The sequence below is a fragment of the Sceloporus occidentalis genome, unplaced genomic scaffold (genome assembly GCF_023333645.1).
Source record: "Sceloporus occidentalis isolate IW3139 unplaced genomic scaffold, rSceOcc1.0.p SCAF_40, whole genome shotgun sequence".
Taxonomy (NCBI): domain Eukaryota; kingdom Metazoa; phylum Chordata; class Lepidosauria; order Squamata; family Phrynosomatidae; genus Sceloporus; species Sceloporus occidentalis.
In genome coordinates, this window is record NW_028317020.1 from 8750001 (window position 1) to 8768562 (window position 18562).

The 18562-nt window shown below is 37.4% G+C and overlaps 1 protein-coding gene across 2 annotated transcripts in view; it reads left to right on the plus strand.

Moving 5' to 3' along the window:
* The window catches only part of LOC149290357 (T-box transcription factor TBX1), an 18741-nt gene extending 717 nt beyond the window's left edge, over positions 1–18024 (plus strand). The window contains exons 2-8 of one of the 2 annotated variants that reach the window (XM_089489603.1): positions 1822–2179; positions 6683–6784; positions 8659–8830; positions 9456–9611; positions 13221–13288; positions 14686–14783; positions 17642–18024. In XM_089489603.1, the coding sequence (XP_089345729.1) occupies positions 1822–2179; positions 6683–6784; positions 8659–8830; positions 9456–9611; positions 13221–13288; positions 14686–14783; positions 17642–18024 (1337 nt within the window). Of the gene's footprint in view, positions 1–1760; positions 2180–6682; positions 6785–8658; positions 8831–9455; positions 9612–13220; positions 13289–14685; positions 14784–17641 lie in introns of those variants that run through there. The other variant, XM_089489602.1, reaches the window with a different exon arrangement.
* The last annotated feature ends 538 nt before the right edge of the window (positions 18025–18562 follow it).

Here is an 18562-nt window from a genome sequence, read left to right on the forward strand (position 1 = left end):
CGTGATGTAACACCTATTCTGTTTAAGGAATCATGAATGTATTTTACGTGTGCCGGTATACAATGCTACTTTTATATAGCATCACAGCAAAAAAATACTTCATACTTTTTAACACTATTTTTAATAACATAAAAATATTTTTTAAAAATAATAATGCAACATTAATTAAATACTGACAATGTGACTTTATTTTTATATTACAAAGGCTTATCTCAAAAATATACAATTTATTTTAAACAGGAGGTAAATGTGTGTTTTTCACACTCGATCTGGTTTTCGCAAATAGCGAGTTGTTAAAAATCTAAACAGCGATTTATTAAAAAAGATCTTTATTTTACCTATCACCCACTTCGCAAATAAAACGTATAGTGTATTCGAATAAAGCGATCGACAAACATTGATTTGACTTATAAATAGTACAAACAATATGACTTTATTTAGGAATTTTTTTTTTTTTTTTAAATTGTAATAAATAAATGCAATTGGCATAGATTCCTTAGTTGATAAATGATATATAACAAGTGATAGACTAACCTATGACAAACCTTTAATAGTCCCCATATACAAAGTTAATGGCACCCAGTGTGTTCAAGATCTTCTTTTTCAAATTTTATATATAGGACAATAAAGAATAGAAGAAATGAACCCCTTTAGTGTCAGAAAAAAGGGCAATAATTTTGTTACCAGTGAAAAAAAGGACTAAACTGTATTACTTGGGGTTACAGAAACCTACCTAAATACAGACCATCCCAGCAGCCTTCTTATTTCCAATGCATTTAATCCAGTCATTATCTGCAATAGGCTGTTTATGAATATAGCTTACAATATGCATCCAGGGAGGGCATGAGGACAAGCCCAAGATATGAGCCCCTTCAGACCCTCAGCAGTAAGAGGCAGGGAGGGTATGTAGGGAGCGTTATTCCACCCCATTGGTGACTCTTGTTTGCTTTTAGTCGGAGAAAAAAAATGCCCTATTTGTTTTGTTGTGGATGGAGGTCACTACAAGTGTGTATGTCTATTGTTTTAACAATAGGAAGGGGAGGGCAGAAGTGAGAGAGAGGAGGGGGTATTCAGAGGTTGACGCCTTATATAACTGCAGTGAAAAGTGGGTGTCATGAAGAGGAAACTGTTAAGAAGAGGCACTTCTGTGTCAATCATCCCATTAGGGTCCCACAGGCGAGGAAAAGGGCACATTACCTGCAGGTTCCACCGTTTGCTTATCTAAATAGAAATAGGAACCGGTTTTCTGGCGAGAGGGGAGGCCCTGCCTGTCTGTGCAAGAAAAGGAGATAAGACACTCGCTCTCAGCACTGTAGCCAAGGGCTTTTCCGCAGAACTGCAGCTCACGCAGGGAGCAGGATCTCTGGACTGCGAGAACTTGGCCCGCAGAGCCCCGGTTGGACAGAGCGAGACAGGACCCTTTACAACCAGAGAGCAGGCATTGCTTGCAACCCGGGAATGCTGCCCGCGTCTTCTTCATTTCAGATCATTCTGGGACATTAGCGGCTCAAGGCATAAGATTCTCCTCTGTGTAACTTACTGGGCAGAGCAAACACAAGGAAGGGGGCAGCAAGGAACCTTCTGCACCCCCCAATACCTTTCCCAAGTGCACAGACTACTTTTAGGAGGGGTAGGGTGGGCTTAGAGAAGCTGCACCAGTGCTTGGATATCCCAGAAGTCGACCTTGCTTGAAATCCCACTCTTCTTTCTGTTGCCCTTTCCTATTATTATTTTTTATTTGTGTTTTTTGTGTTTTTGGAATGATTTCAGCAATTTCCAGCCCCTGGCTCACCCAGCTGTCCCATTTTTGCGATGTTGCAGCTTTCACGGCCAACAGTTTGAGCAGCCTGAATGCTTCAGGGGGCTACCATCTCTCCCCTTCACCTGGGGACCCTTACAGCCAGCACGAAGCTCACTACGAGCCCTGCTCGGCAGCCCAGCACTCGTACAGCTTTGGCCCTGGTTCCAGCCATGCCTGCCCGGAGACTGAGAACGGAGCTTCTTCCTCCAGCTGTTCCTCTTCTTCCACCCCAGGAAGCAACAGCAACAACAGCACTAGCAAGGCACCAGTGAAGAAGAACCCCAAGGTGGCCAACATCACAGTCCAGCTGGAGATGAAGGCTCTTTGGGATGAGTTCAACCAGCTAGGCACGGAGATGATAGTCACCAAAGCTGGAAGGTAAGAACTTTCTTAAAATATGGCTTTGTTTGTTATATTACAATTGAAAGCGTCCTCTTACTTCCATGTTTGCTGAAGTCCTCCTCTGCAGTTGAACCTGTTGCTTCTCTGATCACATACCAAACCCTGCAAGCCTGCCAGATATCTACTCAAAACCAAATACTGTCCATGGCTAGGGTGGGGGTAACAGGTCTGTCCAACCAACAAGGCTGCTGGGAATGGAAAATATGATTTCATAGTGGAGATATTTCTTGGTTTAATTGTATTCATTCGCTTACAGGATGTGAAAAGGAAATAACCCACATAAAGCTCAATTTTTCTCGATTTCATATTCTAGCAGGACAAATTGCACCAGCTGCTTGTCTTTTTCAAACTACCCCAACAATATATTAAGTGAAGAAAGGAAGGTTTAGTCCTTATATTCCTTGTATTTCTAAACATACTTACACTGGGATACAAATCTACATAACACACGTATTTTCAGACATTTCTTTTCTGGTTTGAGTCTAGAATAAACAGTTCTGGCACATTATAGCATTAGGCGTTAAACAATGCGATTTTAGAAGCAGATTCCTTGTGAAAACGCTGATCCGAAGTTATATATTCCTTAATACCCCTGCCTTTATTTCTTGAAAATCCTTTTCAGCGTACTGTCACCACACACCCTAGCCGTGATTCTTTGCATAAAGACCCCTAGGATTATTGCAAAAATACGCAGATTTCTATACTGAAAAGGACTAGGCGTGTTAATACTGAATCCAGAAGTGAGTTGCGACAGACTAATCTGGAGCTAACACTTTACCGAGTCAGGATCAGTCCACAGCGAGCCTGCTTAATAACTGCTACCCACTCAGCTACATTCACAACATAAAGGACTTAACATATTATATTATTATTATTATTATTATTATTATTATCTGCAATTAATAACTAATAGAATATATGTTGGGTATTTATTCACGTATAGGGAAATCATCAACGTTTGTATAATACAGGCCTTTAAATGTATATATGTAAATGTGTATATATATATATATACACAAAAGAGTAACAACATTTTTGGTATTCTTGTAAAATGTGTCCTATTTATTTTTTTTAAATGTTGCTTTCTGGCGACATCCCACGTACAATTATAAGTTTCACTTCTGGTACCATTTTGATCGATTGATTAAAATAAGCGATGTTCTTTTGTATAATTGGCTAGAAATTAAAATAATGCAAGTAATACACAAAATCTAAGGTGCATAACTTCATTACCCTGTGGGGCATGTTAGACACTAATTATATACAGGATAACATAATCAAGATACCATCCTGTAATGTAATATATATATATATATATATAAATATATATATTTATAAAAACTATACTTTTTATCAGAGACCATTGTATAATTGTTTACAAAGAGCACCCATTAATTTATGGTTTCTATCATTTTAAAATATTAGTATAGCACAAATTGTCAAACTTACTTCATGAAGGCCTGATAATTGAGATCTCTGTTGTATTAGTCTAGTACAGCTCCCATACATAATATTGTATCTCATAAAATCATATCTATCCCAACCTCAACTAACAGATTGATTCTAGGGACTGTGCAATAAACAATGTATAAACCCTATCCACAAACACAGCTTCAGATTTACTAAAAACAGGCAACAGAAATCACTGTAAGCCTAGTGTAATAATCTTTGGATCCTCATATGTGTGTATTAGAGGCACTGACCCCATGTAGAGCAAAGGTAGCCTGGGTATTTATAGTATCAGTTCTTTGGTGCTGGTAGCCTTGTCTTTAGCTGATGCATCAAAAATTGTGAATTTAGTAAATATGCTAACTTTATTGGCTAGCTGAAGTGTAATAGATTGCAAGATTTCAAGACAATCTAGGTCTCTTCTTCAGGCATCACTTTTTCCGTACCTGGCCTTGTGCATGGGGTCCCAAATTAAATACAGACCCTTGCTTTGGGTTTGACCTGTGCTTCTTTTGGAAACCCCTGTCTCTCCTGGCAGTGTATTCGGTTAATTCGTGTTTGCTCTCATTTCCCCCTCAAAGCACAAAGTCAATATTATTCCAAGTTACTGAATCCAATTACTTCACAACAGGTGACTGAATAGAATAAAGCATTAAAAGCAACTGGGGGGCACGTTTTATTTGGATTAGAAATACTTCTGGGTAAAAAAATGCATATAGCTGATTGATAAATATGTGAAAATGTAACTAATGTTTATGACCAGTTTTGGTGATACAGTTTATATTTTATGACTGTGTATAACAATTCCTATATCTATTAGGTGCAATTAATTTGGCCTGCTAATTAAAAAAAATCTTACATTTTAATCCATTTAAACAACTATAGATGTGTTAAGTAGAAATCGTAAATGCAGTGAGCTAAGTGGGATTATTTGAAAGATAATTAGTGCGATGAGTACACCGAAAAACGGTTAATTCGTTTTTAATCGAATTACAGTGATAAATGTCCCGATAAAATCTTCTTTGCCTTTTGGGTTGATGGATTTCGGCATCCATGTGATTGATCAAATTGACTTTTTAGCGGTCACTTTACCTTGTTTGCTAAGTCTTTATTTAAATACGTGCGGGAGGTGTTTGCTAGAAAATCATGGGAAATCAGTAATTAATCACTGTTATTCAGCACTATAATCATTTTGTAAAATGAAATGGAACTAAAAATTAAAGCATTTGGAAGTAAATCGCAAAACTGATATGTCAATTAAAAATATATTTTCATTATATATATATATATATATATATATATATATATATATAGTCTCAAAATAACATAAATTGCATCTGGAATTTGGGATTGTGTAAATTGGACTGTATAATAGAGAATCATTTAAAAATATATATTAAAAGTACTTAAATATATGTCAGTACTGGTGTAGAGTACAAAAATGCATTAAAAAATAATTAAGAATATTTTCACATTTAAAAGGGGGAAAATCACAAAAGACCTGCATCACAATAATCTAGAGTTCATTTGCACTTATAGATTTATGGCAAAAGTTAATTAACTCAAAATTAATTTGCGCAAAATTCAGAATTAATAGGCATTTATGCTCTATTACGAGAGGAACAAAGTAACCTAAGTAATATAGAACACGAGCATTGCTTTAACGGCAGTAACAGTTGTCCAGACAATTATTTGAGATGTATATTTATTATATTTATGTAAATAGTAATTGGTAAAGCTGGTTGGTGTGTTTTCAATTCAAAAGCTATTTTCTGTACCTTTAATGATTTTCTTTACCTGTATAGGGTTTATACAGCAGGTAGATAGATAATTTATTATATAGTGATTTTCCATTGTAGAGAAATTAAACAGGGTATAATTTGAGAAAGCTGTTTAATTATTCACGACAGAACTAGATCAACATCAACGACCTCTCAAGTTACAAACTGCATATTCTTTTTTAGCAAATCCAGAGGGACTGGAAAAAGATTGGTCAGAGAGGATCCATGGCTTTGTTTGTGGATAGTGTGAAAGGAATTTAAGAAATGACATCTTGTTACTTTCAGACTCCACTGAAACTTGCTTAAAGAGTAAATTAGTTAAAAGCACTTTTCAGAAATTGAACTGGCCATGAAAATATCTACCCCATGCAGCAAGTCTGTGTTTAACCTGTCCTTCTCTGCATTGTTAAAGTGACAATACAACCATGGCTCTGCAATCAATAACACAGCCCTCACACCCACACCTCACTCATAATTAAGCCAGGATAAAGGAAAAAATGGCAACTTAAAGTGGCCTTAGAGCTTCTCTGCATTCCTGTTAGGGATTCACTTAGTTAATTATCTAGTCTACATTGCAGGGGCACTATAAATTAGCCACCACTCATTTTTATTTCTGCCAATTAAATAGAAATACAAATTTCTTTCGCACATAGAAATATAAACACAAAATTAGTTGTCTCGGTAGGTGCAGGCAAACGATAAATTGTGGGTTCTTTTGCGGCGATTGTGGCTATTCATATAGTGAGGGTGTGTAAAGATTAATTTCCCACCCAGAAATGTTATTATATATAAATATTATATATAATATATATTTATTTATTTTAAGGTGAGAACATTTAACGTTTCAGTCCATACAATGTAAATGACTTGGTTGATCCTTAGAGCAGTACACCAGTGTAAGCAAAGCAGAGAAAAAATAAAAACAAGACTTTTTGATTTTCCATAACAACACTACTGTTATCAGTAAAGAGAAAAAATCAATGTAGCCTGGAGTTAGTCTCTTCCCTATTCAAAACCTTTGAAACTGATACCACAATAATCGTGCAATCAAAAAGCTTTTCATTAACAGTCATCAATCTAAGGGAATGTCACCTAAATTCCTCAGCTGACAGAAAGAAATGTGCCTTTAAAAAATAGTGTATTTTCTATTGTTGCGTGATTCGTATTAGTAAATTAGATTTTTTTATCATGTGTATCTATAAGGGACCGGTGTTCCCTTAGCTGATCAGTTTGGCTTCTCTCCTTCCAGGCGTATGTTCCCCACCTTCCAGGTTAAGATATTTGGGATGGATCCCATGGCTGATTACATGTTATTAATGGACTTTGTACCAGTGGACGATAAACGGTATCGGTAAGTCAAATAAACTATGAAAACTTGGGGAAACATTTTTTATATATATATATATATATATATATATATATATATATATATATATATATATATATATATATATATATATATATTGGGTTATCAGAATTACAAATGTATATTTTTATATTTTTTGTTTTTTTGTCCTATACACTCCGGGTTCAGCTCAGTGCCATAAAAATGACTAAAATATATGTTTCCGCAGCTGGAAAGAATGCTGTCCTTCAGTGTATAATATATCTTCTGATTCTGGCAATTGCCTTCTATTAGAACCTCTTGTACCTCAGAGTACACATTCATTTAGGTTATATACAAGGGGAGTTAAGAAATGTACATTCATGTTTATTATCGGCAACTTGCTGTATGCCTTCTTAGCAAGATATTAATCTAACAAAACAGTGTCCAGGATATCTGTACAAGCACTTAGGGAAGTCCAAACAACATATATAGATCAAAAATAACGAAATAAATCATACTAACGGCTAAGGAATACAGATGGCGTTCAGACGGTTCAATATGTACAATTAACATTCTATTCAATTGTATTAAATAGTTTAATATTAAAATCAGAGGACATATTTAAATGCAAAACAATAGGTGCAGCTGCATAGCTATTTTTAATTTTATTTTTTAAAGGCAAAAAGTTTGGGGTTTTTTTAAGACATATTGTAATTTGATTTCTTTGACCAAAAATGAATTCGTATAGTTGCATCATTATGTAAGTAGAAAAGGTGCAGGGCATAATTATGATATATCAGTACAAATATTAATAGCAATAAATAGCAATACAATTACTCAATGATATTTCAGTGATGGGGCAGTGAAACTTATTTGGAAACATATCATTGGGGTCCCAATAGATTGTAAGTTTCTCAGATCAGCGTCCTCTTCTTCTTAGGTAACGGTGTGTTTTAAAGTCCTTTAATGTCATTTTCATTTTAAATTGTCTGTGTTTAATATTTTCACTGCCCCTATTATAACAGCGCTACGGTATCTGCTGACGCAATATAAATAAATGTAATGCTGTCGGAGTCGAGCATTCAGGGTCCACTGTGTGTGTATTTTTTCAGCCAAATGTATATTTTACAATGTAGATAATTTGTGGGAAGCCGTCTGCCGTGTGAAAACGTTAAGACATCACCATGGCAAGGGTTAAGGGGCATTAAAGCAGTTTTTGGTGGAATATGACAAAATTAAACGGGGAATATTAATAAATAACAGTTATTTCCAATACACTAATGAGTGGATAGGACAAAGTTGTATGTGACCCTGGGGTATTTAGCGTGTGGGTTTAACCCCTTATATTAGGTTATTTAGAGCAGAGACCTGGTATATCTTTCGTTTTAATTTATATGAAAATCTAAAGTATTTAATCTTCCCTTTATTGTAATTGTTCTGCCCTAAAAATATAATTACATGAGGTAACGAGTTCTTATGTATTACTTGATTTGTTTTAAAATAAATTACATTTATATAGACATAGATGCCTTTTCCATTAATTTAGAATTGTGTTTATTAACTTTAAAAAAAGAATCACCCAATATAATAATAATAGCACAGATAAAACCCCATGCCCCTAGTTTTTCAGATTGGAAATATAAAAAAGCAATTGATAGATTTTGATTTTGGAGAGCAAATGGACAGTTTATAAAATCTGTACAGGTGAGAATTGTCAGAATATATATAGTAATATTTATTGTATAGCTTTCATCCCATAGCAGAGAATAGATGCTGGTTGTGAATGCCATTTTTCGTAAAACTTGCACAATTTTGCAAATCCTCACATTTTTTTTTCTTATGCTATTTATATGATAATAAATATATTATAATAAAGATCCAATTTCTCCTTCGTTTAGTTATGCCTTCCATAGCTCCTCTTGGCTGGTGGCAGGCAAAGCTGACCCTGCTACCCCAGGGAGGGTCCATTACCACCCGGATTCTCCAGCCAAAGGTGCCCAGTGGATGAAGCAGATCGTGTCTTTTGACAAACTGAAGCTGACCAACAATCTGCTTGACGACAATGGCCATGTGAGTGGAAAATGCCACAGCCTGACCCTGGCTTCAACAGCCATTTAGTTTAGCTTAGTTTAGAGAATACGGGCACCTGGGTTATTTTGTATAGATTTAACCCAGTCAGTGCCAGAATAGTATATTGAAACCATCAAAAGATGTGTGATTGCAATAGATATATCTGCCACTGTATTGGTTTAACCCTTTCAGTTCAAGAGTTTAGGTGTTCATTGGCACCGAGCTAGTTAATCGGAGAGCATTGTACCAGCCTAACCCTAGTATGAAAATGCCACATCTAACAACAATTTTGCAGCCTCAAGTTATATTATACCCCATTCTAAAAAATATAGCCTCCTTTTAACACAATCTTAGATTCACATGTACCTTTAGCAAGACTGCTGCTTATTATAATGTATATTAATTATTTAGATTTGTGGCATTCTGGTAGCTAAAGAGATAATTTGAATCTTATGCTGGTACTAATCGTTCATATTATTGATTACTTTTAATGCTTTTTTCCCATATACTTTTTTCAATACAAGAATAAAGCCCTGATAACCTCTGGCCCTGGCTATCTCTATGGGCAGGGCTGGGAAGCCAAAGCATTCTTTCAGTGACTGAAGCCACTCATTGTGTTTTGTAGATCATACTGAATTCAATGCACAGATACCAGCCCCGCTTCCACGTAGTGTACGTGGATCCAAGGAAGGACAGCGAGAAATACGCAGAGGAGAACTTTAAGACGTTTGTGTTCGAGGAAACCCGCTTCACTGCAGTCACTGCATATCAGAACCACAGGGTGAGTATTCTGGAGTGTATTAGTGAGACGAAATCACTCCAATACATCATTTATCTTACCCTTCTCAATGATGGATGATCGTCCGGAAAAGAAAAAAAAAATAACCCCCTAACATTAATGCATAGCAGCCAAACCTAGGAGCATATGAATGGTGAAGCCAGGAGAAAGGAGAATGGGTTTACAAATAAACAGCCTTTTCCTTTTACTGTTCTGATTTCCCTGTGATCAATATGCACGTCACATGCCACTTCATTAAGAATGGAAGCTTTAAGAAAAACATTAGTTCTAAACAGATATGGCCAGATACTATTACTAAGTAAACACAGAAGCAGAAAATACTTTACATTTAGGCAATTTAATATCAGTTCGAGACAAGATGCATTTAACAGATTCAGTACACGCACGAAAAAAAAAATCACTAGTGTTTACATGTTTACATAACTCACCATTTAGAGAACATGTTAACCAAAGCCTGATGTTAATAATAATAAAATTAATAATTCTACTACTACTTCTAATAATTAAAATAATAATATAATTCTACTACTACTACTACAACTACTGCTATTATTACTACTAACAATAATAATAATAATAATAATAATAATAATAATCTCTACTCAGTAAGGCGAAAAATTAATGCCATGTCCAGGACTGTAAATTCTCCTTATTATTTTTTTTAACTTAACGTTAACATTTATTACGAATAATTATTGAAAAATCACTAGGTTACGTATGCATTTTACTCTGCATGTGTACAATAAAACGACTGACAAATTTATTATTTTTAAGTATAAATATATAAATTATTCTCATCTCTAAAAACTGTGGTATAAATAGTAATAATAATTATAATAATAATAATAGCGCCATCATATCCCACAGCGTTGTATAATGCAGGTTTTTTTTGCGAGGAAAACATGTAGGGCAAGAAAATATAAGGACGTTGTCTCAGAAACAGGAGAGTCAAATTTAACCCTTTCACTGGAAGGAAATGGGTCAAATGTAGTGTCACACTGCAATAAATTACTGTCAGCTATGTTGGTGAAAGCATCAGGCAGGAAAGCGGCAGACTGATTTGTCATATTACAGATATTCAGGCTGGCCATTCTCAATATATCCCAAATACTGCATGGATTAATAATTTGGCAGATAATTAGTAATTATTCTGCCTCGTGCATATGCCAAACCCTAACACTCAAATTAAAGGGGCTATCATCTGTGAAAGCCTTATCACTATTTCCTTAGAGCCACGTTTCTCTATTACAGCCTGGGGACGGGGCATTGGAGATAAAACTTGAGATACATTAATGAGAGATAATAAAATCTAGCCCAAGGTTTAGAAATGTCAGCACGTCAGATAGCGCAGAGAGGACATTGTTGAATTCTGTCCATCTGCTAAATCAATTGCCTTCCTAGTCCAGATAGCAAAGGCTACGATTTTCTAGTGGAGGAACATCAGGAGCTAAATATTTGCAATTTCTAGTCAACCCTATAGCCTATAGCCTATGTAAACCCAATCCACTGAACTTCAGCCACTGTAGCTACCCCACTGTGAAATGTCAGTCAAATAGTGTTTGGACAAATCTGATTTTCTGTTTACCTAGATGTGCCTGGCCTGGTCAAAAATCCCTCAACAAAGGATATGCCAATCTCTGGTCATTTCCACCCATGCATTCCTTCAGAGAGCAGTTTAGCAGGAAACACACACACACACACACACACACACACACACACACACACACACACTTATATAATGCATCACATAATCACACGCATCACGTTTACTTAGCTAGGTTTTACACAAACAGGGGTTATTTGCCTTAAAGAAGAACCTTTATTAAAAATACAAACAGCAGGAAAATATAGTGGAATAAATTGAACGCAAACGGGTTAAGTAATTAGGATTAAATGATTTTATTTAAATCCATGGCATAGCCTACACGTATTCTCTGAATTGAAATCTTTCCAAAGTAGTGAAGTGGATAGTGAGTCCTGAAGCAAGACCATAAACTTTGATTAATCCACATTTCATGATGGAAAGGAGTTTTTATGTGGCTTGATTCAGAGAGTCTGTGCCTCTAATTAGGAAAGATTTCACAAGATAGGGAAGGGCTATAATGTTTCAAAGTCAAAGGGGCTGTCAAGGCTAGAAAGAGAATAACAACACACAAAAACTACATTCCTTCATGTGGGCCAAGATATCACATCAATAGCTACAAAAATAACAGGCTAACATTTTTTTTCTAACCTGGTAATTAGGTCACTTCCAGAGTAAAACTGTGTATATTAACCATTGATCTGTAACTGCCCTAAAAAAAGTATAAGCAGGCTTTTCCCCCAAACAGAGAGCTTTAGGGTTTAGCTTTATACCATGCTGTGGCTGCCATGTTCCTGATGACCTGAGACAGCTGCTCTTTCTCTCTCTCTCCCCCTCTCACTGCCTCTCTTTCTCTCTCCTGGTTTCTATCAGTTTGACCTCTAAGTCTGAAACTGTCACTGAAGGGGGCTTAAAGTTTGTTTTTCAACCCATTCCGGAAAGTCACAATCACATGCTTTATCCGTGGATTTACTGAAATACAGAAAATGCACTGCCTTGTCCCAGATGAATGAAACAACTCCTCACATATGATGTATCCAGCGATTTATCTGAACTGCTATGCTGGTCACCCCTGCTTGTAATATGGTATATTGTTACAAGTGCATATTACACACCCACCCTTTCCCCAAGCAGTCTAATTGTGCTGTCTTCTAAAACCAAGTATTAGCAGAGCATGCTGACTACATTTTTCTACATATAGAGAAGAACCATATGTTCGAACTATGTGCAGTTTTAAACATTTGGGTGATGCTATCTGCTACGAGCTTACATGTAAAACCGGTTTGCAATTCAGGATTTTAAGGGGACTGTTGTCACTATGGAACTGCTGGCAGTCCAGATAATTTGGGGTACAGTCACACTGAAGCAGGCTGAATGTGATAAAAGTTATATGCCTTATCAGTTAAAGTGTCACTAGGGGGAGTCCCATTTACCATCAAATATTAAAATAAAAAACCTCTAAAACAGAGAAGATCCTCTTCTCCACAGCTGCTGCAGAACCTCTTAGAGAGCACGGCTTTAAATCACTTGCTATTGGCCACCGTAATCAGAACATATAGACTATCGTCCAGCTACATGCTGATCTTAAACGATCTCAATTCCTTGAAAGTCCCCCAAATGATTGACAGATTTGTTCTTAAAGAGCTTCTGCAACATACATATTCCAAACCCCCCCCCCCCAGTTGGTGGGCTAGAAACGTTACACCGTTCCATGCAAGAAATCGCTACAAGGGAGAGCAGCTGTTTTGTAACGGGGTCTTCCTAGGCTACATTCTATTGGGGGCATTAAGTAACCCTGCAGTCTGTTTAGGTTAATGTCTGTGTCAGTTTGCAACACCCCATCATTTATAGACTTTCCTGGATGTTACTCTATACAGACAGCGATCAAATAACAGTGAAGGGGTTTGTTTAAAATCAGTTTCTTAAAACACCAAAAAAAAATGACAAATCAGCTATTTATTTATTTTTTATTTTTGTTTGTTAATTCTGTGATTGTTTGCTGTCCACAGATAACACAGCTTAAAATAGCAAGCAACCCATTCGCCAAAGGATTTCGAGACTGTGATCCAGAGGACTGGTGAGTTTAATCGGTCAAATCATTATTTTATTATCAGTAATGGCTATAAAATAAGTGACTAGGGACCCAAGCAAAACTATCATCACTTATAATGTTGCAAAATGTACTACTGTGTATCTAAAACCTGGAATTAAAATATTTATGTAACCAAGACCTGCATAACTATGTTGTCTGTACACCAAAGCATAGTATTCAAAGGGATGATGGATATATTTAAATGATTAACAGTTATTATTAGTATTAGTGCAGCTAATAGGCAGATATTTGTAGTAGGTAATTGGCTACACTGTGGCTTGCTTCTTACATTTACATGGGCTGGGAATAGACAAGTATAAAGAAGAAGCAATTTATAGTATGTATTATTAGCTCATTTTCTGCAAGGGCTTACCCAGCCACTGACAGCTAAGGGATTAAGTAAATTCAGTTTGTATTTGCATTGCTTCCAATGCATAAAATACAGCAACCAATTCTTTACAAATATCCCTTTTGCATTGCATGACCTTGGAGTTTGTGCTTGCAAGTGTCTGCTTGCCTGTGTCCTCAATTCAGTGTGTTTGCACAGGATATTAAGAGTTTATAATCACAGTGCACTGAAATGTAAAATATAATGGCCTTCTTGTAATAATTAGTTGTAAAGTTTCTAGTAGCATATGCCATTGTGCATTGTTCAGGCTTATGATTATAGCCAACAGTTCATGAAACTATAAATACAAAAATAATGTGTATTCCAATATGCCTCTTCCCTTCCTACAATGATCAATTGAGTTGTGCTGATTTCTTTTTAAAAATTGGATTTGGGAAGAATTGTTTTCCAGTCTTATTGAAAAGTTAAATTATCTCTTTGATTAGTACAACAATGTCTTCAATTTGTTCAACTACATATATGCTAGAACATCAGCTCCTCTTTCTCCAGAAATCAAGTCAACTACTTAGAGGATTCAGTCTATAAAACTGCCTTAAATGTCCTGTCTCTGATAGCATCTTTGACTTCACTTGTCTTAAAACAGATAATACAGACACAATAACTAGAGAATACCAAGACACTCATCAAATATCACATATGTTTTAATATGTAGAAGAACACCCTCAAACCCTACATTTTGTGATAGTCATTCCCAGCTGACTTGGATTGTATATCTCTGATGCTCAGGCCCTTCTCAGTTCAAGTTCTGCTGGAAACCCACCACTTTAGACTTTGTCCACTAAAACTCAGATGGATGTTTGTGCTATTTAGCTAATACTGAATTTGCTGGGTTATCCTTGTCAAGTTGTAAAGGAGTGAACGATAGTTTAGTTAACCTAATTCAATAGATTACACTTGGGGCTCAGTGACTAGACCCACATGTAGTGAAATACTATGTAACATCGAAATTAACTTTATCCCTGTAATCCTGCAGGCCCAGAAATCACAGACCAGGATCTCTTCCACTTATGAGTGCTTTCGCAAGGTCCAGGAATCCTGTTTCATCTCCTCCACAGAATGGCAGTGAAAAAGGTCAGTAAAACAGCAAACATATCTCTTCACTAAACATCTAGACAAAGTATTGAGCCTCTATGAAGCTCATAAACTGCAGCTTTTGATCTAATGTGCAAATTTCTTACGGTTTTTATAATTTATGATTCCAATTACTATTCAGAAAATGCAGAACGTCTGTTCTTGGATGTTATTGGATGAGCAGCAAACATTAAAAACAGTATTTTATCTTAAATATTCCCTTTGTCTTTAAAAGTGGCTGCATCCTCTCTATTGAGCCTTACAGGTTCTAGCTAAAATTCCTTTTAACTAAAAAGCCTTGGGAGAATATAATCTACATTTTAGTACTTTTAGTATGTTTGGTGAGTACTGCCACACACTGTGGGAGCCTTTCTTGCAACTAACAAGGGATAGTTCAAAACTGTCACACAAGGGAACTTTTTGAATGTATTTATTTTCACTCATGCAGAGTAAACAGTTGTAGACACACTCAGAGGCCCATCCTCTATAGCACACTCGGGACCGGCCAAATCCATGTATAGTCTGTGTTTGTTTTGTGTTACACAACTTTAAGAAATTTCAAGCGTGTACTTACTTGTCAGTCATTTCATTCAGATTTCATCCCTATAAGAATGCCTTGCGGAGAATGCACAGGTTTAAGTTGTATACATTGATATGGATTGGAGGGTTTGAGGACATAGTTTTTTTTGTCCCCCATTCTCTTCACCCACCCCTTGTGCTCTAGAGTAAAGGAGAACAGTTTTCTTTTGAGATAGATTCCCTTTTATTGTTGCTAGCTTCTGTCTTAGAACCACTGGAAAGTCCTATGTTTATTTTACTAACAAAGTAAAAGGGGAGCTGACCCACCATATTCAAAACCGTAATCATAACAAAAGTAGATTTTCTTTTTTTCTTATTTTCTCAATCACTTTACATTCTTTCCATGTTGTCACTTTCTCACGGGATGTTGTATGTAATGGTTATCATAGAGATCAAGAAGTTATAACAGCATGTAGAAGGAAATACCGTATTTGCTCGATTATAAGACGAGGTTTTTTTCAGAGCAAATGCTCTGAAAAATACCCCTCGTCTTCTAATCGGGGTCGTCTTCTAATCAGACCTCAAATAGAGTCTGATTAGGAGACTAAGATCCAGATCCCCCGCACCGCTGCAGGGGACCTGGATCCTCCTGTCTCACCCCCCCCCCCCCCATCATACACACACTTACCGGTGCTTCCTGCTGTATTGCCGGGGCAGCGGGTTGACGTCTACGCGATCCGCGTAGACAACGTCCGCTGCAGCCGGAAGGAGGTGTGGCTAGCAGCGGGGGTTGTCTGCGTCCGTCGCGCAAACCTTCCCCGACTGTCAGAGATCAGAGTTCCCCGCACCGGTGCGGGGAACTCTGATCTCTGACAGCCGGGGAAAGTATACGCGACGGACGGATACAAACCCCCGCTGCCAACTCCACCTCCTTCCGGCTGCAGCAGAAGGCGACGTCAACCCGCTGCCCCGGCTGGAAGCACCGGTAAGAGAGGGCTGAGAGGGGAGGGGAGAGTGTGTGTGTGTGTGTGTGTTAGTTAAATGGGGGTATAGGGTGTGTGTGTGTGTGTGTGTGTGTGTGTGTGTGTTAAATGGGGGCATAGGGCATTTCTGGAGTGGCGTTAAGGGGGCATTTAATAGAGCACTCTGCCTCCTGAAATGCCTTATACACCTATATGCCACTCTGCCCCATAATATGCATTTTAACCCCCTAAATGCCAGAGTGGCATATAGGGGTATAAGGCATTTCTGGAGGCAGAGTGCTCTATACAATGCCTTTTAACTCCCTTAATGCCACTCTGCCTCCTGAAATGCCTTATACCTCCCTATATGCCACTCTGCCCCATAATATGCATTTTAACCCCCTAAATGCCAGAATGGGATATAGGGGTATAAGGCATTTCTGGAGGCAGAGTGGCATATAGGGGTATAAGGCATTTCTGGAGGCAGAGTGGCACATAGGGGGTCAAAAGGCATACCATGGGGCACAGTGGCATATAGAGGGTTAAAAGGCATATCATGGGCCACAGTGCCATATTGGAGTGGCAAGCCTGGGGGCAGATGTGCGTAACTGGGGGACAGGTTGGAAAATACAAGAAATAAAAACAAAAAAAATATTTTTCTCAATCATAGCTTTTATTAAAAAAAATAGTTTACATGAATTAACATTTACTGGTAAAACTTTTTTCCTTTAGGGTCGTCTTATATTCAGGCTTTTTCTTTTTTTCCTAAGTTAATATTCAGATTTTGGGGGGTCGTCTTATAATCAGGGTCGTCTTATAATCGAGCAAATACGGTAATTGTAAATAGATCAAAATAGCACTTGTGCATTTACCAAGGTTTGGCATAGTATATATATATATGTAGATACCTTAAGAAAACAAAAAATCTGCTTCAATTCAAAACCTCATAGAAAAAATTTATTTTTTACCTAATGACCTGGCAGTTGCCATTGTATGTAGTTCTGGGATATATAGGCATCTTAACACCACACTTATGGTAATACTAATTTACCACTGGACCATTAGTGAGAAGGTCTCTTAGTTTATTGGGCTAAGATAGCAGAGCTAGAACAAATACAAATGTACATGTACATGATACAGATGAGAAAGAACAGAAAAGACAGACATGAACTCTATACACCAAATGTTTTCTTGGTTTATTGTAAGCAACCGTATTCTCCCCAACACTTCCTGATGCAGGCTACATGTAGATATGTCACATTCTTTAGGCGCTGGCATTTTAGAAATGATTGTCTTGTAAATCTAAGGACCAGTATGTGATTTTACAGCCGGTCTATGTTGTGACAGTTGAAGGTTAATTATGCTTTTTTCTTTCAGATGGGGACGGAAGAAGAGAGTACGAGAGGGATACTAGTGGCACACCTCTGCATGGGGACGCAGCCCACCATCAGCTTATGTCCAGAGTTCTCAGCCCTTCCCTTCCTGTGCCAGGTGGACTTGTCCCTCTCAGCACTGGCAGACCAAGCCCTCCACATGAACTGCGTTTGGACCCCCATTCTCAGGGTTCAGAACCCCTCCATCACCACCCCTACAAATATCCAACAAGTTATGATCACTACTTAGGAGCAAAAACAAGACCGACCCCTTACCCTTTGCCGAGCATCAGAGGACATGGCTACCACCACCACCATATGAACCCAGCAGCCAACATGTACTCAGCAGCTGGTGCACCCAGTAGTTATGAGTACGGGCCAAGATAACACCTGAAAAAGACAAAACGACTAATTGAAAGACTATTTAAGATTATTTGACAATGGATGTTTTATGCATGATTTTAATTATTCAGTAGTGTATGCTTTGGCTATTACATTACTGCTTCAATGAAAGTTACCCTTTCCAGCTTCTATTGTGATCTGTGAAAAACCTTCTTGCAACTAACAAGCAAGCTGGATCTTCCACTTAATCCTGCTGGGGCTGTTCAGATATGACATCAGTAGAAAGGACAGGCTCTGCCAACAAAGGCACTTGAGTTCAACATGTCATTTATTTGTTGTGATGCAGTACTGGAAAAGAAGACAGACATTTGAGAAGAGTAAAAGAGCAACTACTGTACATGCTTCTGCACCCCCTCCCAACCAAAGATTAATGTCTTCTTAGAAGTCTGAAGGAGTGGATGCCCAAATGCCCATCATCGCAACTGCACTGCTACACAGATCCTCAATTCAAACCCATCCATAAAGAGCATTGACTTCTAAAGGGCTTTAGTGCGCCATCCTTGCTACGAAGAAGCCATATGGG